The sequence below is a fragment of the Rhopalosiphum padi genome, chromosome 4 (assembly GCF_020882245.1).
Source record: "Rhopalosiphum padi isolate XX-2018 chromosome 4, ASM2088224v1, whole genome shotgun sequence".
In the NCBI taxonomy this organism is placed as follows: Eukaryota; Metazoa; Arthropoda; class Insecta; order Hemiptera; family Aphididae; genus Rhopalosiphum; species Rhopalosiphum padi.
The window spans coordinates 14,406,685-14,429,568 of NC_083600.1; the positions used below are offsets into that span (position 1 = coordinate 14,406,685).

Genomic DNA, 22,884 nt, shown 5'->3' on the forward strand with positions numbered 1-22,884 from the left:
TGCTGTTACAAATTATAACGCTTCAATTTTATTATAAAATTCTATGTGAACATTCAAATGTGTCTTATGTTGCCTTTTTTTACATAATAATAAATGTAAAATATTTTGGTGGGTCACGAAGGGGAAAAATATTAATTACCGGGCCAACTTAAACAAGAGTTTGGGAAACATTGGTTTAGTGTGTAGGTGAATAATATTGTAAGTAACTAACTAATTTTAAAATTGAATCTAAAAAACATAACACATGCCATGAAGCAGAATATTTCAGAAAAACAGTTCTAAAAAGTTGTTTTTTTTATTTTAAATTTAAATAAAACACCGTTATATTATATTATATTCGTCATAATAACAAATTTTCAACTGAAGTATCTAATTTGTTGTTTAGACCAAAACAATATATTTTTCACCTTAGCCAAAAATGTGATGTGCAAATTTATATTTTATTATACCTTTTTCATAACAAATCCTATGTAACTTGAAAACCACCAATGTCGAGCAGTTATGTTTTATAGTTTTTTTACAATTCGTTGTTTGTTTGAAACATTTAACGATATTTGATGATTTAAAAGCGTGAAGTAATTTTAGATTTAAAGTAAACAATTGTAGAGAGTTCTAAATGGTTAAAAATGAACTTTACTTTAAAAGATCTCTTAAATACAAATACTGTATAATATATGGTACATATAAGTATAACATTATGATAATTTTAATTATAATAATTAACACTCAATGAGGAGTTGTCGGATGTACGTGAATAATTTTATTAAGTCAATAATCTTAACAATCGGCCGACATTCTATAATATATAGTTAAATATATATATATATATTATAGTATAATATATATATATATGATGGGGGTAAGTAATTATAATATATTGAGTTCGAAATGCGAAGGTATAATATAAATATATAATCAGCATCGTGTAAAATATCCAATAATCGTTAATAATTGTTCACGCACGAGAGAAGTAAACGATGATTATTCCGTTCGGTTATTATATTTTATACCTATATCGTATTATATATCGTCATCGGTAATCAGATGCGATTGTTCTTTTTTTTCTTGCATCTCGTCGTCGTTTCTATATGGTTAACTCCTCGAAAGTTAGGTAAAACAAATTGCTCGGATATCTTTATAATATTAAGTTTAATATTTTACTATTTTATAGCATAATGATGTATAGTCGCGTACGTGTCAAATCTCGTTCAGACCGGGGGAGTTGAATACTTCTTCACACCAGCCCAGCCATCTGCATTACCCTACGACCCATATTCCGTCGACGACACAGAAAAAATATTCGGTTTCGTCCATTTGGCTCAAATAAATACACGATATTACTACACATATCAGCGGCACGCATTAATGGCGACAGTGATAATTTATAATACCGCGTCGAGTTCGGCCTATAGGTACGATACAGCCTCATATATTATTATATAATGTCTGTTTGATTGTGCGTGGAATGGTACGAGTGTTTCATTAGTGTGCGGGCGAGCTCTTGAGAGAAATTAAATGGAAAAAAAAATAATAAACTCGGTCCGGCAGCGCGTAATTACCTTTAACGCGGCGGCAATAATCCTGAAAATCATCGAACGCGCGCGCGCGCTCGCGGTCGAGAGCATTCCATATGAATATCTCTCATTACCGACGGGCTTTGAAGACGACAGCGCGAAACGCGTGTTTATACTTAAATACTTGCGAGTATCGTAAATTTTCAATGCCATTGTCGTCGTCTTTTAAGTCGAGCTCGCGACGTATATTGTATACGTATACCTGTATATATATATAGAGATTACAGCTACGGCAGCGGCCGCGTCGGGTATATATCGATTATTATATTCTATACTTGCATTGGTATACATATTGTATCGTGTGCACAGCAAAACTATTTTGTAACGCGCGTAATTAATTAGAAAGTAGGTATATATAATATGTGGAGAATCTGCCACTGGAGACTTCTGCACTCAGCTGAAGTACCATCGGATAATCGTCGGAAATTACGCAATTATATATAATATAAGTGTGTGTCGATTCATAGTATAATAATAATGTATGAAAACTACGACCACGGTGACCTGCTTCTCCGCCGTAATAATATCGACTGACGAACGTTGTACGCGGGAGCTCTGTACGTCGTCGACGACCCGAGTCGTCGGGTTGTTGGGTATAATAATATAATATATTGGCGGTGATAACCGATCGTCCGTCTCCTGTCTTATATAATAATAATAAATTTAATATATTAATATATTATACAGCTGTTATAAGCATAGAGATAGTAGTAATATAACGTCGTGACGGGAAGGCCTGCTTCTGCGCCGCTGCTGCAGTGCTATCGATTAATTATATCGTCGCGTAATTTACTGTTATTGCAACCGACGCAATACACATTGTGTGTGTGCCTCTATGAGATTGTGTTATTTTCCTGCGCAAGAGATATCCATCGGTCCATCTACGTGTTTTCGAGATCGATATTTTGTTTTTCTTAAACGCGACGTGGTCATCATAGGTAATATTTTGTAAACACTGGAGTTACGTGTATGTTATTATCATTATAGCCTATAATAGGTGTCGCGCGATTCGATCTACTCGAACTTTTAAACTCCGTCCCGCAGTAGTTGTACGGCTTTCGACTGTAAAAAAGTGAATCAAACATAAAATTGCTTTCAGACCGCGATATTCTCATAGACGGATCAAATTTTATACAATTAATAATACTGTATTGCATACGTCATGTATTCCGATTAAATCTGTCGTGACAACTTCAGCGAAAACACGCCTACGAGTGTACGTAATATAGTATATATTATGTATTATATTTTTCCGATACGGCGACAGCTACAACAGCGGCCTGATGACTGATTAAAATTCTACCCGAGTCTTGGAGGACTTCGTGTTAATTAACTTACAAATAACTATTAACAATTGAAATACATACGTATTATAGGTTTATACACACGCGCGCACGGTCGGGATTACGAAGTAATCCGCAAAGGTTCGACGAGGAATGTGGATGTTGAAAATGTGAAATCTGTTATGTATGTGCGTTTGAACTTCTACATACACACACACACATACATATATATATATTTATATATATTATATATGTACTATATACCTACGCGTGCGCGCGTGAATAATAAATAAATACGGTCGGCCTCATCGCGCGCGTACCTATATATAATAATAATATTATCATCGACCTTGGTTACAATGCCAATGTATGTATTTTATATTATTTTCGACATGCGAATATAATAACGTAACCGTTGTTTCTCGGCGCATTCGGTATTTTACGTGCGTACGCAGCGGTGAAATTTTATTATAATACGCAGAATATTATAATATTATGACAATATATTGTTTTTAATTTCTCCTAGTTTACCGACTTATATTATTCTATTGTCGCAACACGAGTACCTACATTATATATATTGGGACTGTTTTCATCACTGTTTACGAGCGCGATTTTAAGCTATCCGAATGCCGAAACGTCGTGCTCGGACTTACGTAATATTTAGATAGGTACATGGATACTACATAATACAATTTTTTGTTCATTTCGACTGTAACTGTTATTGAAACTCAAATGAAAGTTTTAAACACGCGTTGTTTCACATGATTAATGCGGAACAGATGGGATAAGACGCCGCATTCGTCTATACCATAAATGGACATAGATATCAACGTTAATAATACGGTTAATTTATTTAAAGGAAACTTAGTCGGTAACACTGTTACGACTTGTATAATTAAAAACGTGTATATTAATATAGGCATTTGAAACTTTTCGTGTTTAGTAGGTATTTTGTACATGTAATATTATATATATATATTTATTTAACTAACGCCCTTATGTTTAATGTAATAATCGCCAGTGTTCTGCAACAGGTTGTAATCGTTTCCCCCAACCCCGGAATGATAAAACGAAAAAGTAAAAATTAGTGTTCTAGTAGGTATCGTTAAAATAAAAAAAATACTGTACCTAATATAATATGGCACAAAACACGGGTACACGGCGGCCACCATTCGGTCGGACGTACGCTTTTCTATCGCAATCAAAGGCTGACGACTTCGGATCCGAGGTCAAGGTTCGGTGGTTGTTCTACTCCGCAATCATTCATTTTAATGCGGCTGTCGGTTTGGGGCATTCCGGTTTTGCACTCTACTTTACAATACATATTATTATTATATACCGACCATATGGTTTTAATTGTTTACGTGTGCAACGTACCGATTTCGAGTTAAATATACATATACCTACACTATTATTATATACGTTATATGCGCATGTGAAATTATTGGTGATATACTGGTGGAAATAGCTATCGTAAGAAATTCCAAAGAACATCAATAACACACGCCTAGTTGGCGATAAACTTGTGTAATTGTACATAGTGTACGACACGGGAACTTCGTTTAGGTGACCAATTACAATAAAAAATTAGCCGACTCACGACTACAAATGAGTAATGGCCGAGACGACGGTCCCGCGTAAGGGCCGTTATCATATGAGTGTGCGTACGTGTGTCTAGCTTGTATAATATAATATTATTGTATTTCACGATGTGCCTATTAATGTTCTTATTCTTTGAAGTATCGTCTGGTCCGTCGCTACGACAGCACACTCATAATATTAATATATTATACTGCAGTCTTGCGCGCCGACTAGTCTCTAGAGTCTAGAGCAACACATATAGGCGTATAATATTATTAATATTGTTATAAAATATACGTCAGGTAGTTTTTTTCATCCTCGAAGGATAACTACACAGTACACTGCAGTCTGCAGCCTTTCGACAATTCTTGTTGAACGCAAGCTGATATTATATATATTTGTAAATAGCTGGTAGACGACTTCATACGGGTGACTGTGAAGTTGAATTTTCGGGATTTCTATAGTACTTATATAATCTGCCGTTGATTGTTTGCGATTTAATATCTGCGGCCATTAACGCATCCAACCCAATATTGGCCATATTGAATATATATTATAAAAATTCGATCTCTTGTGGCTTATAAACTTTTGGAAAACATATTGCATTATATTTATAATTTGCTTATTGGTCACGTTTAATATTTTAATTTGTCGATTCCGCGATGTTTCATTATTCATGACATCAAACAATTATACATATCTATACTTATGCAAAGACCTATATTCAATTTTATATACCAGCCGATAATCACATACCCAAAAAGTTTCATAATGTTAATCAATAATAAAATAGTAAATGCCGTAGCTTTAAACACTAAACACAAATCTTGCTGTATATAGGTACGCGTAGGTACAAATAAAGTAAAAAACATTTTCCTAACTATAAAATATATCTGCGTATATTGCATTTCAAATGTTTGATTTCTAATTATTTATATACGAACAGATGGCACAGTATAATCGTCTTATATAGCTAACCTATATTTATACACTAACACAATGTGTATAATAATATGTACGATTTCAAAACAAAAATCTAAAAAACATTTAATGATCGTGAAACCTTAGAAAATAACTAGTTTTTGTCGTCGTTAGGTGTCTACTATTAGGTCTATCACCTTTATCGTACGAATAATCGTCAAAATAAATGTCCTTCCGGCTATATACTTATTACAATATATACATTATACGTATTATAATATATACAGTTGACCATATGTATATAATATGTGTATGTGTGTGTTAGTGTGTGTGTGTGTGTGTGATGTATTATTCCGCGGTAACGAATGATTCTTGTATAGAGAAAAAAAAGATTTTTTCTTCAATCTTCTCTCACGGGTACCTCTACTTTTATTTATGTATTATTATAAATAAATCGTATATTATTATATATATAGGTATATTCGAAAATCTATTCGCGCATGCACAATGACGACTGGGTGTTTATACGCGGGATAAATTACCGTACAGACACGAGGGTCCGCCTTCTCTGGCATATCGTTCGGAGACCTATTATATACAAATATTGTATATTATATACATTATGCGGCCGCCCCCGCGGCACGTTTCGCGCAAGTAACAATCGACCAGAAACTGTGGCCGTGTCAGTATAATAATATTATATAGGTGTACACACGCGCGTACGTACGTATACGCACATTACGTATACGACGACAATATTGGCGATCCGTCGGTATACACACACACATATATATTATATATGTATACATACAGAGTGGCGTACGGTAAGGTATATATTGTGTAGCGAGGTATAGTTCGCGACGCACCGGAGACGGACGAGATCCACATTCCCCGAGTGTCAATCACGACGACCGTTGAATATAAATATATATATATATATAATATACACACATACCTATAATAAATAACGGCCGTCCTGTTGGTAATTTTTTTCTATTTCTTTTTTTTTTATTTTATTTGCTTTCCTTCTTCTTCGAAACGTTTAATTCGGTTCCTTCCTCCCGCGCCCCGCGCGTTTCCCGTCTGCCGTTCCGTCTGCGGCGACGACGTCCCCCCACGGTCGCCGCTCTCCCATCGTATGTGTACACATAATATAAATACAGGATTCGGTCGCGGAATCGATCGATCGATCGATCGGCTTTTTCAACATCATCGGTAATCGTCGATGCGTTGTCGTCGTCCAGGGGCAGCAGACGGTCTTTGTTCTCGATTATTTTATTTTTATTTTTTATTTTATTTTTTACTCGCTTTGCTCACTACTCCTCTGTCTCGGTCTCGCGCGCGTATGTATTTTATTATGAGCGGTATTTTCAAGTGCAATTCCATTGTATGCGCAATTGGGTTTTATTATCACTTTTTTTTTCGTGCAGTGCACAGTGGCCGTCTCTGTCGCCGTCGTCGTAGTTGTTGTCGTTGTCGTCATTAGTCTTCGCGTCGAGTGGTGGGGGAGGCGCATAATAATAATAGCAATAAAAAAAGAAAAGAAATAAAGACAAGTATAACAAAACAAAACAAAAAAAAGGATCGGAATAAAATAACAATTGTCGGTATCCACGAAATTTGTAAACAATACTCGAACCGCAATTGCAGTGAACGTCTGCGCGCGGGACCGATGTTTTTTCACCTGTGCCAACATACCCGGAATACCGCGCGTGTGGCTCCGACGACCGTCCCGTCATTAATTAAAAGCACGCTTCTACAAAGTATGCGCTCAAAAATGTCTCGTATACAAGTTTTTAAGCCAATGGTCATTACGTTTTATCGCATTGATTCCCGCGCACCACACGTTCGGTTCGTAGCGATACATATACTTTACACTCGCACACTAGAATACATCGTCCGCGTGTACGGTAAAAACAGACGGAGATGGAGACGGAGTGAGAGAGAGAGAGAGAGAATCAAGAAAAAATTACGGACATTGGTATGCCTTAAATGGCAATGCTCAAATAACAGTGTTTATACTTTATATAAAGAACGCATACTGCCGGGTTGGACGGCGACGAGGCCTATGACTAGTAGTACGTGTACGCGGCGATTTCGTTTTTCGGAGTTTGGTACAGTCCTGAATTTTACATTTCCGATATCGCTATATTATATGTTATAATATATAATATGTATATATATTCTACTGCAGCCACGTGCGCCAAATTAATTTTGAGTTTACATATACATTGAGAACTTTTACATTATTATAATAATATTCATACTCATACTATAGACAATATAACTATCTATAGAGCTATAGAGGTTCTCTTTATATCGCTATTCGTACACTCATTACACCATGTAGACCTGTAGGCATACAAATGTGTTGGCTGTAAGTTTGTAGTGCTTAATACTATCTTCACCATGTTCTCAACGCAGTTGCAGTAGGTATATACTAATAATACTTGTGTTCATATATTTTTATAGTACCTATATATAATTATTTACAGAGCTAGAGATGTTAAGACTCGTGTAATTGTAACGTAATTGTCTAATGATGGATTATGTGAAAATTGAAGAGATTTTTGACAACAAATCGTTTACATTCACACCCTAAACACAGGTCGAGCTACCTGGTGAAAAATTGCTACCCATTACGACCGACATCACTATAAATATAATTTAGTTTTTTATTTTTAATGTTCATGAAAAGTTATTATGTTCAGAGAACATAATGCAGCATGATATTAATTTGAATGTAATTATATGTTCATTTTACTTGGAAAACAAAAGACTATTAGTCGTTTTATTAATGTTGGTATGTGCGTCTGCAGTCATTATACTGTTAAATAGAACAGGATTTAGACTGGTAATTTTTTTTTTCAGGGAGTTATTAATTATTATTATTATTTATTTTTTTAATACATCACTCACTAAACTGTTCACGTGCCCGCAAAATGATCATAATAAATAAATGACAACATTAAATTATTACAGTGCTAAGAGGTGTTTGTTCAATAATCATTTGTACTGAAACTAATTTGAATTTTGCCTTAAATAAAAATAGGTTTGATAAATAGATATTTTTATAGTTCTTACAAAGAGGAGTTAAATTGAAAAGAAAACCAACCGTAGGCATTAGAAAATATGTATCTAATTTAAATCACACTGAAAGAACTAAAATGGTAAACTTTTGATAGTCGAATATGTACCTATATAGGTAATAATTTAAGTAATAATTTTACTTAAAATGTTTGTGAATATATTTTGAATGCAGTAGTATAGCTGTTATTGCGTAATTATGCAATATAGAATAAAAATACTAAATAGTGTAATATTTTTTAATTATTTTATGATAATATTGTGTTTTTAGTTTTTATATTCACTATTAAAGATTATATGTTTAACTTATTGATTCTATAAAATACGTAATTATTAACTATTGCGACAACAAAATTGTGTGTTCGAATGTATTATACGATTAAAAAGTCGTGAGGTGAAACTATCGAAAGATCGAAAATGATTACACAAAAATCTCTTTACATTTGTAGATAATTTTTTTTTTAAACTGTTTTTATTTCTATTCATTCGTTAAAATTATGTCGTCATTGAAGTCGACCTTAATATACGTGTTAAATTAAAATTCAATAATAAATGAATGCATACGAAATCTGAATCTGAGTGAAGACAATCCAGTCAGACTAATATTTTATGATATATTTATATTGCTATTAAAGTATAATTTATTTTTCTATATTAGTTATACAATAGATTGTATTGATTTTTGCCAAAAACGCTGAATTGCAATAAATGTCATAATGTGTATAAGGAGGGTGAGTATTGTTCCGAGTACACCATACTCACTATAACAAGTCACTTAATAAGTGATAGCTATGTGTGAATTGGTTTTTGGCAATTTGACGATTAACCCCTTTGAGCGTAATATTATAATGCATCTACCTAGGTATATTATTAGTTATAGTTATAGACTATATTTAGTGTTTACCATCAGGCATCAATCAATGACATCTTCAGAGTAAAGGGCTCATATTTCATATTTATTTATTACATAATATACGTATATCTCCTAAGCTTAAATAATTTTTTTATGAAATTACATTGTGCATATTTGTATCAATAACATTAGGATCGAGTTAATTAAACGTGTTTTAAATTTCAAACTTCCCCAAAATAATTTGTTCTTTCTACAAATTACTGTATAAATTATTAGGTGTCTAGGTAATACAACATCTGTACACCCATGATTCTAATATTAGTAATTATATTAACTAGCTGAGTATAAATATTAACGGTATATTCCGATTAACACGGTCCGGATTCGAAACGGATCGCAATAGTGATATCTCTGCAACGGTTTTGGCTTTAAAGCTCCGATCCGAATCCCGGATATAAATCGTTTTCAGGACTATGTTTAAATACTATATAGTATATATATATATATACTACTATAAATTTAATCGGTGCGCATTTGTTAGTTGTTTTATCGCACACGTATTATGTCAAGTGGCGACAGGCATATTGTCATGTGAACGATCGCGTATTATACCTAGTATTAGTTTATCGTCGAAAAATTGTGATACGGATGTCATCATCCGTATCGAGCGCGTTAGTAGAATAAAAAAAAAAATAATAGTGAAAAAAATCAATATTATAAAAACGTGTTTTGTTTGTTTCCAGGAAACCGACGGGATGAGTTCTAGAGCGTCGGACAGCGGCGCGGAGTCTAGCGGATCGGAATCACCACCCCCCGCAGCAGCCGGACCAGCCACGCGGTCACCGCCGTCGCCGTCGCCGCCGACGTCCTCCTCGGCAGCGGCAGCAGCAGCAGCAGCCGCCGCGTCTCCCGGTAAGTACCTATATACGCATAGACAACGGGTTCTATTATTATTATTATTATTATTACCATTATTGTTGTTCTCTTCGTTGATTTTTTTCTTTCGTCCTTTCCCTATCTCTCTCAACTCTATCTCTTGTCTTGCGTATGCGTCCGTTCCTACGCGCGTTTCGTATCATTATCGGTTCCGGACCGGATCCTTTTACGGAGGGCCGTCCGCGACGACGCGAAAATAATAACGAAAGAAAAAACGAGACGAAGAAGAATAATATTGTCGTGGAAAAAAACTGAATCGGTAGCCGTGTCTCGCGCGCGCCGCAGTTGTTGTACAGCGAGCTATATTATAGTATGCGACGTACGTTTGTTGAATAAAATGCACTTCACTGCAGCTAGACCGCGTGGCATCTTCCGTTCCCGTTTAGTCGTTTGTCACGTTGTCGCCGTCTCTCTCTCTCGGGGAAACTTACACCGCCACTACCGCCTTCGAGACAGGAAGTGTACCGGAAACGGTCGCTACAGCTACCGTTGCGCGTGGTTATAATATCCTATTCGCAATCGCGAGTTCGAGTTTTTTTTCACACGTTTCCGTAAAGAGAGTTCTTACGCTGCAGGCACCGCAAAAACACGAGAAAAATTTGACCAAACTTATGATAAAATAATCATAGCATAGCACTTATATTGTTATGCAGTTGACATTCAATTTAATTATTTAAATAAATTATATTATATGTAATAATTAGGGCTCAGATGTTGATGATTTTTGTATCTTTTTTTTTGGAACATCGTAGACGTTGATTTTCTAGCTTAAAATATAATACAATAACATACGAATCACTAATTTTTATTTGGTATTTTCCGATTTTTTTCGTTTAAAGGTCATTTTTGTATTTTTTAAAGTTTCTTGAAGGTTGAGGTCATTTTTTACTATTTTTACCGATTGAATGAAATTGAAATGAAAAATTCAATTAGACAAAATATTGAAGGCATGAACATCACTTGAAATGCATTAAACTACATAAATTTATTTTACCTAGACCTAATACAAAAAATACTTTTTAAATTAGTTTTTTAATTAAAACTAGTTTCAATGCATTTTTACTTAAATCAAAATACAGATGTACCAATAAAATATGTAATAATTAACTAAAAAATAACAATTTTTTTTTTAATGTAACAGTTTTATGAGCGTTTTCCAATATTTAGTGCATACAATTTATACATAGAATTTTTATTGGTTCTTTATATCAATCTCCACTATCCAGTTCCTAGTAATAACATAATATCATTACCTATATGGGTTACCCGTGTATAACGTCCACATTAATAAAAAAAAAAAATCATAAGTTATATCTGACAATTTTACACCGCGTAACTACTACTCACTATATATATTTTGTTCATGACGGTTGTATAATTTTTAAGATTTTTATTACAATTATTTTTAAATAATCCTTATTCAGATATATAAAATAAATACCACTGTAATTCATGTCGTTACTTCTCAACTTCGGCCTTTTAAAAGAATTAATTATTTATTGTTTATATTTAAACTAACACGCATAACTCAAGTCTCAACATTTTTGTTTATATACTCTCTTGTGGTATAAGCATTCGAAACGTGGTCGTATGCTGTTCTTTCCATATCTGAGTTCAATATTTTATCGCTTTTTTAACATGTACAATAGTTGATAACCACAAATGTTATTCAGCCGATGAAAAATAATTGTGTTTATCTGAATTCTGTATTATTATAATATAAATATTATTGCTATTATACATGACGACGGCGATTTCGATAGGCAAACTAAAGGCACGTTAAACGGGCACACGCGAACCAGTGCAGCAATGCCGTCTATACGCGTGTACGTGCGTCTGAAGAATTTATGTACATAGTAAGTCTCTTTGGTTTACGAACGTAAAACCGTGGCCGCCACCTGCTGCTCGTCGATATATTGGTTAAGTCATTAATGTTACGCCACAAATTAGCCTAATCATCGGTACCGCATTGTGTGCGTATACGTTGTCGGTTTTGGTAATGTTTAGTTAATCTGTCTTCCGTCTATACTCTTTCTCAAACTCAAACGTACGCGTATACCCACACCGTGTGTGTACCGTGCTTTTCGACGTAACTTCTCCTATACATTTTCTTCTCTTACTTCTTCGGCGGTACATTCCACAATGACTGGGCGGTGATTTTCCACTGGATAACGCGTGACAATATAATAACGTTATATAGGTACCTACATTGTCAACGTGCACTGTACATGCGATGGTGGTCGCGGTGATGGTTCTTTTTTGATCACCCTTGAACTTTATACCTCGGGGCCTCGGATCCACTCGAATCTGCATGAATATTATATTTTAACATAATTGACGTTTGGGAAAAAACTACGGTTTCTTTATTATTCTCCGATATTTTACCATTGTTATTAATTTGAACACCGACTATACATTATACACTGTCGATGAGTTTAATACAGTTATATGGACTGAAAATAAAACACATGTATGATTTTGTAGTAGATAAACACTTCACAGTGAATTCTTGTGGTATATTTTGATGAAATTTATATTATTTTTATTTTTCATGAATACAAAGAAATTAAATGCTTAATGTAAATTTCGAATAACAAGTAATGCAATAGAAATAATTAGACAAGAATAAAATATTGCTGTAATTGTGACTTATGCATTGCATATTTGTATATGCATAAAATTATGTAAAACAATAGTTTTGAAAAAAAAATATATTTTTACATAATATGTTATCGTTATCATTAATGTGCTTAATTTTTTTAATGACAACTCATAGGTATACTTTTAGTTTTATATTGCAAAGAGAAATATTTTTCGTATTACTCGTTGGTACATAAAAATCAAATTTCAAACAAAAATTTAATTAGTTATAGCTAAATACTATTCAAAATTAAAAATGTGATGATTTTTTTTAATGATTTTCAATGACATTTACAATTTCACATCGCAATTTCTATTTTTATTTCAAATTAAATTAGAAACTATTTGTAGCACCTGTTAATTTACATATTTACACTGAAAATGTACACATAATATTTAACAGTCATTCTAATCGTTACATAAATAATGCGGAGATTATACAAGAACCTAATGTAATCTCCACTACTTTGTGAGGTAAAATTTGAATGACCGCGTAGAACTAAAATGTGATATTATGTATAATTTATTACTATTATTATCATTATTATTATTATTTTATCTTTACGTTCATGTGTGAGGTGCGTCCGTGCTCAAAGTATATAGGTATGTATAACTATTCAATGGCTAACAGCAGTGTTATGTGGTTATATTGTGTTGCCGTCGTCGTCGACAACGACTGCGACGAAGTGTCAAGTACTTCGTGACAAAGAGAATTTAACGTGTCATTTAGGACGTATGTAATTGTTTGGATTTTCACCGGCAGGTACAATTGTCGCCCGTTCTCGCGGGCATGTATGTTTTTTTTACTTCTAATCGGTCTTCGTATGTGTATACGTATATACAATACATACGTATATGCATATAAATAAAAAAAAATAAAAATGAGAAAATAAATAGACTTAATGATATTTTAGGAGGGGACGAATGAGTAGAAGGGAGAAATGCTTTTATAAGACACGTGCCCGCGTAAATGTATCCATCGTTTACAACGATTATTATTGGACACATTCCCGCAACCGGATATGGAATGCGCTCTATTATTTTTATTCTTCGATATTGAACATAGCCGCGATGATCATAATATTATTATGTATATTTTATATGTACGGCAGTATGGGCTATGGCATATGGTACTTTACCGTATACTGTTGTCTGTTGTGATTATAGTACACCCGCGCACCTGTCTATGTATATAGTGTATATTATATAGTAACGTAATCTGCAAACGACGGGTTTCTCTTTTTCTTCGTTGAATCTTAACAAATAATACTTTCTGACACGACGAAAAAACAATAATATAGGTATCATCAAATACAACGTTTAATGCAATAATATGAACAATCTTATAAAAATATAGAATTCTATAAAATAGCTTTTACGTATCATAAATCATAATATGATAAACTGTTATGCATTACATTAGAATTAACAATATATTTTTTATTTATCTGACAAAACAATGAAACGAATTTATTTTTAAAACATAATGCAAATATTCAAATATCTTGTCAATTCGAACATCAAACATGTGGTTTTTGTAAACATTAAAATTCACTTTATGTAGAACAATAATTAAATTTAAGTTATATCACTCATTATGATTAACCCAAAAGAAAGTTTAGTTTTTAATTCAATAAATCATTTTTATAACTAATTAAAAGTTTTAAAGTGGACTGTGGATATGTGATTATGCGTATTAATATTAATAAAAATGATCTAACTTAAGCCGTTTCTGTTCTGCGTATTAAATTATTTGATTTGTTATAAAAAATCAAATATTTATAAATTTTACTATTCATATTATAACATTTAACCCTAATTAATAACAAACATTGCGGCCGACTTATTTATAGTTTATGCGGTATTTTTTCCAAATGGTATATGATCTACCTATATAGTTTCACACTGTTTTACTTTTTTAAGGACAACAATAAAGATAGGTTTTCAAGTTCCATCAAAACACATCTTTAAATTTTAAATTTAAATACAGATTATACATTTATACTTCAGAAGATAACTTTTTGAATTTTCCAGTAACTTTTAGTAACAGCTAAAAACTAAGAATTAATATAAACATTTTTATGATTTTACGATTAATGTTGAATTAGATAAATAAGTTATGATTTGAATAAATTGAATTATTTATGTGTTTACACTTTAACAATATCTAATGTGTATGTATTTACAGAAAAACAAAAATCTATATATTTTTATTATTAAAATTACATGAGATATGTTTTTTTGTATACATTTTTGTGATTAATTAAATTTTTTAGCATAAATATATATTTCGTATACTATTTTTTAGTGATTATTTTATAATTATTTTTATATATATTAACTATTTTCCATACCTATTTATGAAATTATTGCATAATTCCAACGTTCAATAATAAATTAATAACAATAATATATCAAATAGTTATTATTTAATATTCACTATTTTCTTCTCATTCTTTTTGTTCTTTAAAACGTATTATTTTATACATTTAATTTGTCTTTAAACATTTTGGTAATCTATTAATATAATACAACTTTTTATTTTAAATATTATTTTGTACTCATGGTAATATAATACATTGTAATATTCTATATGTTGACCTATTTATAAGTTCTGTACGGTGTTATTTTTAACGGTTCTGCCATTTTTATTTTTTTATAATAATTTCTAAATAAGTTATAACAACATACAGGGTATCCCACCGTGTTTGTTCTCATTACTGACTTTTTTTTAATTCGTTGTTTTTAAATCAATCTTTTTTTTAAATATTTAAAATATAATTATATAAATAAGAACATTTTAATTTATTTTTGTAATTGTTATTTGATTTAAAATGAAATTCAAATATTATTTATAGAAATCTAAAAAGCTCAAACACACAACTACTTTCTTAAAAATGCTACTACATTTTAATATTCAATAATAATATTATGCTCAATTGTACATTTGTACTTAATATTTGAACAGTACAAAAATAGGTCATCGATTGAAAGTGCCAAACTCAGAATCGTAGGTACCCATACAAGCGCAGTTTTTGAAAACTAAAATAATTCAACACTGCTTATTTTAATATTTAATATAATGACGTATGCTTATACTAGATGTCAGTAAATGCGGTGTTCCACGAAATACCGTCCGAATATAGAAAACGGCGATACAGTCATCTGTACTCTGCAGGGATAGATTATGTATAGATATATTACACGTGCTAGTTAATCTATTGTTTATTATATTAATAATTTAAAGTGTATGCATATAGTGCCTAATATCCTTAGCAATTAGCATACAACACTGGCACAAAAAAAAAATGTTATTAAAAAATAACATCGCGCGCGCGCACCGTGAGTTGTTGCGATTGAGTCATTACGAAATACGGTTGTGTCGTCGTCGTTATTTTTGTAGGTATAAAATATAAAATATAATATATGTATTTTTAGTGCGGACTGCGGAAGTGGCCCCATCATTGATTTCCTGTCATATTGATGAATGAAGAGTGAATAGATGATTTGGCGAGTTCCTCAAACACATCGCGCATTGACAAGTAGCGTTGCGCTGCTGTCGTCGTTTAATATATAACTAATATTGTTCGTGCGTATAGTATATACATATATACAACAATGTTGATGTTGAATATTGTCGAACGGTGGTTAACTTATATATATTATTTTATATTAATCGCAGTAATTCTCTTCGTTTTTTTTTTCTGCTACACACACGCGTAACGGTACATTTGTATTGTATTTGGTACTTTGTTAGGTACGTATATAAGTTCTCGTAATCATAATGCAACGGAATTATTTAACAAACAATGGTACGTCATGAATTTTAAAACATCATAATATATCGTATTTGTATTTTGTACATACGAATTATATCGTTAGTACACTGCGAGAAACGGCCGAAGGCGAAAAAAATCCGATAAATTTAAAAACTAGTTTCGATCTTTGAAAAAAAAATCTCTCGGAGCACACAAACTATTTGATGTTCTACCGCGAGACAATATTATAGAAGGTGTATACTGTATATCATATCATTTATATCGTTATAATTTTTCTTCGTCCTACTCGCAGGTATTGGCGTTATTTTAGTATATCAGTGAATATATGGTATAATATACCACTCTTCACTGTCCGAACTTTTACTGCGAAAAAATTATACATAATAATATATACAAAATTATTATTATTATTATATGCCCGTAATATATACCTACGTAACTTTATGTTACCTCGCGCATTAGCAATCGTTTTATGATGGCAAGCGCACACACATACACTTCGGCCTAATAAAATATTTAACATGCACGCTCGACGAATAATATTCTTTAAACAGCGTTTTATTTACACTGCTCGGTCGACCGTAATGTGCATTAAATCTCATAAAATATTCAACGGGTCCTCGTTTGCCTATATATAATGATACATATACTATAGCATAATGTATTATAATACGCTATTGTTGATGGGTTGTGATTTGAATGATTAGACGGATCATTTAATACATATATAGATGCATATAATATACCTATACAGATATTATTATATAGCGGTGTGTGGCGTCTGAAATCTGTTTTATTGCCAATTATTTCTACAAGCAGATGTGCATACATGTAAATAATATGACGACGAGGTGTGTTTTTTTTTTTTTATTTTATCGCGACTCTACCTGCAAGACACTATTAGTGGGTACGTTACTATTTTTTTTCTTACCTAAATCGTTTTTTAGATTCTTCTCGTCGGTCCTATTGACGTGTTTGTCGTCTTTATATTTACACTTCATATGATTGTGTAAAGAACACGGCTTACACGACGGCAATAAAATGAAACCGAGAAAACTTAAACCGTCCGTATAATGTGACCGTAGACTGTTGTCCACCCGATAAGTCGTGCAAAATGACGAAACTGTTAAATTAGTGGTGATCGACATTCCTTAAAACCGTAACGCTTAATTTATTAGAGCAGGGGTCACCAAAAAGCGGCCGTTTTCGGAATTTTCAGATTCCTCATGTGGCCCTTAAAAAATGTTAATTGGAGACCCCTGTATTAGAGTATTTCGATATACTCGTATGTATAAAAAAACTCAAATTTTAAAAACCCAATGTCGATAATAATTAAATTTAAATAACGATAAGCTATATCACATTTAATTATGATGTGATAATGATTTATTATGTTTATGTAAACACTAATTTCAGGTAAAACGCGTGATTTTTTGGCAAAGTGATTATAAACTTTTATTTCACTTTGGTAAAGTATGCTTGAGGGCTTGACATATTATATTATATTTCTTACGTTTTCTAAGTGCTGAGTAAATTAAACATTTTTATATTTTAACGTAGTCAATAGAGAGAGGCGGAGGTTGAATCCCCCTTAGCCACCCTGGTTACGACACTGAAAAACAATTGTCATTGTCATATCAGTTTGTGCTTAAATTCATAATTATAATATAAATTCGACTTGTCACGTACGCGTGGTATTGCATCGATAAAGACGTAACATTACAAACGCATGGTATAATACTCTATATATAGGAATGTAACTCACTACTTATCTGAGCGCTTGTATAAATATTATAATATGTGCTGCTTGGTAGATTAAAATAACGTTGTTCATCCATATATTGTATTACTAATAAATACTAGCTGTATAACTCAACTTCTTCCAGACTGTAATATGACAAATCGGAAACAACGAGATAAAAATCCTACCAAATCTATATTCAAATAATTGCAAGATAATGCGCAGAGACCGAGAGTTTCAAGATTTACGAAATTAGTACCTATTACCTAACCTAACCTAAACATTAACATGCAAACCAGCACAGGAAACCTGAATATAAAATCTTTTTTTGCAATAAATTTAATACTTCGGAAGTTACGAATTTTTACTTTTATCTTACAAATTATGTATGAATGCTAACTTTTACCAACTATATAGTAACTGGATTTACTAAAAATTGAGCGTATAGTCAACAATTTCGAGTTGGCTAATATAATATATTGAACATAATGTATACAACGTTTTCGTCAAACCAGTAGCTATTATATAGTTTATATATTTTTTTAAATGGTCACTTCGTTGAAATTCTCACAACGTGACAGAATTTATTGTGACGTTAAATGCGAAATATATATATATATTATAAAGTCCTTATTATTGAAAATTGTCATTTAGAATTTATGAAATTTATGTTTTTTCGTCATCGTTGCAGGGATTTTCAGATTGACGTCGAGCAACGCAGAATTGGTGTACTCAAACCTAGCAGCCATGGTCAATTCGTCTGGCGCTTCCGGTCCACAGCAGCAGGCAGCCGTCCTGTTCCGATTGGGGCAACTAGGCCGACAGCTTCAGGCGTCCGGACAACAGCCGTTCATACTGCCGATGCCGAATCCGCCAGCGGCGCACCAAACGCCCGCCGATCTCAGCAGCAAGTCGTCGCGGAATAAATCAGAACTCTGAAATCCTTATAGGCGGCCGGCGTCTATGTAACGTCCAAAGTACATGATATTATAATAATATGTACCTAAATATACATGTGCACGCCCGCAATAGCGTCTTACAAAATATTTTCATCTTTATTATTATTATTATTGTTACGATATGTTATATAGATATTTTTCACAAACTTTTTCGGCATTGATCCTTTTCGCATATATGAATCTTTGTATTATGTAGGTACATATAGATATCGCCTCTTCTGGCTGTATTTATACTATGTGTATTAACTTTTCTTTTCGGTTTCCGCTTCGTGTGCAATTGTCGCCGTGGGGCTTTACATATCTGTCCCAAACTCCAAAATGCATTTGAAATAGTGAAGTAAGAATAATGAAGATATAATCACAATCGTAGGTATTCAATGTCCATATTACCTATATAAAGATATACTCACATAATACAATACCGTTTTACAGGTTATGAAAAATGTTTTCCAAAAGAACCATCTTAAGCATAATTTAGTTTTTATCACGAAATTCAAGTTTTTCCATAACGATATTTTCCGGTCAGCATAAGTACAGTTTTACGTGGACACGTTACTGCATTCTATAATTAATCATTTATGTATACTTTTAGTATTTTATTGTTTTTATTTGATTTTGAGTTTAACATCATATTATAAAAAAAAAAAAAAATGTCTTCGACCGAAATTCGTAAAATAATATTTTTTACGTATACGAATTAATTTAAAAAAAAATGTATATACATATATAACGCTATATCATAAATACAATATATCGAGATTATAAATACTAAAAATAATATTATTATGTACAGACGTACACTGCATAAACATTATGAAAACTGCATGTAATTGTGTATGTGCGTTAATTTTAAAGTTGTCATTCAGAATTAATCGTTCTTTCCAGTTGTTTCTTGACCCCCGATATGACGTCATATCTCGCGATAAAACTGTCCAATAATTTTTCACATATGTATCAGTGATAATATTATTCTAAAACAATATTTATTCAAATTTTAGTTTTGCTTATTAAAATAAATTGTATTATATATTTTATTTCATTCATATGAATTACATATTATTATATACTTAAAAACTTCTTTTGATCTATTTCAGTCTTATCTGCTATTTTGAATTTTCTATATAAATACATATAGCTTGGAATTTTTTTTAAAAATTTGCTAGGTATCCTACAAATAATTTAATATAAAAAAATCAAAATATTTTTCATAAATCTATCATTGTAACACTTTTTATAATTTTGTTAGTTACGCATTGCGAATATACTAAATACTATAATCTACTTAAATAATAAACAATGAAACAATCACAACGTAATTTTTGGAGTTAAATTGGATCAATTTTACCTAATAAAAAATTCTACGTCAACATCAAATACAGTGTCTGACTAAAATTACATAATTATTGTTACGTAGTTATCTACATTATAAATTTATTTTGAATTTTAACCATCTGAAAAAAAAATAAATATTCCATACTGCAATCGACACTTATAAGTTGTTCCTTTTTATCTACCTCTTCCACCTACTTTTGTTCGTAAAATTTGTTAATTATTAAAATTATATCAATGATTTATTTATTATATAATTATTATTTTTGTTTTTAATTTATACAAAATCTCAATTGACCAAAGATATATATATATTTTTTTAAATATAATAATGTAATAATAATAATTATGTAAAAAAACTTATATTTAAAGTAATAATTTTCGACTGTTTTAAAATGCCTTAGTATGTATTTATATACTGTAAATATTGTTATTAATTATTAACCAACATTTTTATAAAAATTACATCAAGTCGATTGTATAATACTAATATATTATAATTTACCATCATTTGAAAAAAATGTGTATGATTGAAATCGACTTAAACTAATATTATTTAGAGTTTTTTTTTTTTTACAATAGATTTGTCCACCGACTGATTATTTTTGTACCTAATTAACAATAATTTTAACATTTTGAACCGATATTAATAATATTGACTTTGTTTTCTATATGTTTTTATGACACAGCAATATAGTGCATTTGTTCGATTTATTAAATACGCACTAAAATCCATTATTTGTTTTATAACCATCACAAGAACAAGTACTGAATTACCTACCTGTAACTTAAGTTTTGAAACAATCATGAAACGCGAAACACTTTGTCAACCTTATTACACAATCAATCAAGGGGGAAAAGTTTGTCTTTAAAATTTTCATAGATTTATGATATAAATAACAGGAAAACGTTACTACTATTGCAGCTTGCAATGACGTATTTTTAATTATAATATAGTGATTACAAAATGGAAAGACATGTAAATACTTTGTAACATTTTAATATTCATATATTACTGACATGTCATACATATTCATCTATTAATGCGCGTATTACATTTATTATACGATTTATCAAATGACATTTGTTCAAACATAACTTAACCGAACTCTAATTTATTATTTCGAAAATAATTAATATTATGTACCTACTTATGATATCATGGATATTAGTTTAGAAGAATCGTAAAGCTTACTGCGTCGCGCCAGAAAAGGTGTAGACTAGCTGTTATAATATATTATATAGTTGAAGAATAGTTTAGAATAAAAACAAATAGAGTTATATACTCGTATTCAGGTATCTACAAGTGTATACAATACACTATTATAGTATTTCATTAGGTGATTTTGGTCTTTAAAACGATTTAACCGTATCTGGAGGCCCGCAACTGCTATTTTGAGACGTTGAACGTCTGTAATCATCTAATGTACCCAAACATGTATCAATTACTTAAAATACTAGCTATAATTCCGATATCTACTGCTATGGCTAAACCATTAAACGTAGCTTTTCGACATCGATAAGACCTATTTAAGAAATTCGACTTCAGAATCTAGTGGGATTTACAGTTTTATCAATTCATAGAGACATTGACGTACATCGTACATGACAAAATTTTATCAAACGAATTTGTCTACACTCTACAGTAACTTGAATTTAATATAATTTATTTTATTATTATAATGAATTTTGCAAAAACAGTTACAAATATAACTTAATAGAAAAAAATTGTATTTTAAATTATAATTATAATAAATTAGCTTAAACTGAAAAATTATACAGGTCAAGGATTACAACTGATGGAATTTACATGTTTTTCAGGTAATACGTTTTTCAAAAACCAAGAGCAAGTCAACATTTGGTTTTGACGTATTATAAAACTTAAATAGGTACATAATACGGCGCGCGCACTAAACAAATTGAGTATAAACTTTACTATAAAAATATAGGAGTACTATATGAATACACAACATAAATAACGCTCGAGAAATTTTACAAAGGTAAAGATTCAATTTAATAATATAAATTCCAAATGGTATAAATTTAAATTAATTAAATATAATTGAAAATCTAGGTGGGTACTGTATATACATTTCTAAGTTCAATGTCTACGTTAGGTTTCTAAGTTCTATGATCAATATTAAAACTATGCTTTATAGTTATATAATATAATAACTACTAATAACAAGTACTTATAA

At 31.4% G+C, this 22,884-nt stretch overlaps 1 protein-coding gene across 2 annotated transcripts in view; it reads left to right on the forward strand.

The window, feature by feature from the left end:
- LOC132928568 (serum response factor homolog) overlaps positions 1-21,421 on the forward strand; it is a 76,360-nt gene extending 54,939 nt beyond the window's left edge. Inside the window, exons 3-5 of one of the 2 annotated variants that reach the window (XR_009662042.1) lie at positions 10,046-10,214; positions 19,090-19,723; positions 19,790-21,421. Coding sequence is in view for 1 of the 2 variants with exons in the window: in XM_060993347.1 (XP_060849330.1) it covers positions 10,046-10,214; positions 19,090-19,337 (417 nt within the window). In the remaining variant the exon portion in view is untranslated. Of the gene's footprint in view, positions 1-10,045; positions 10,215-19,089 lie in introns of both variants that reach the window. The other variant, XM_060993347.1, reaches the window with a different exon arrangement.
- Positions 21,422-22,884: the final 1,463 nt, after the last annotated feature.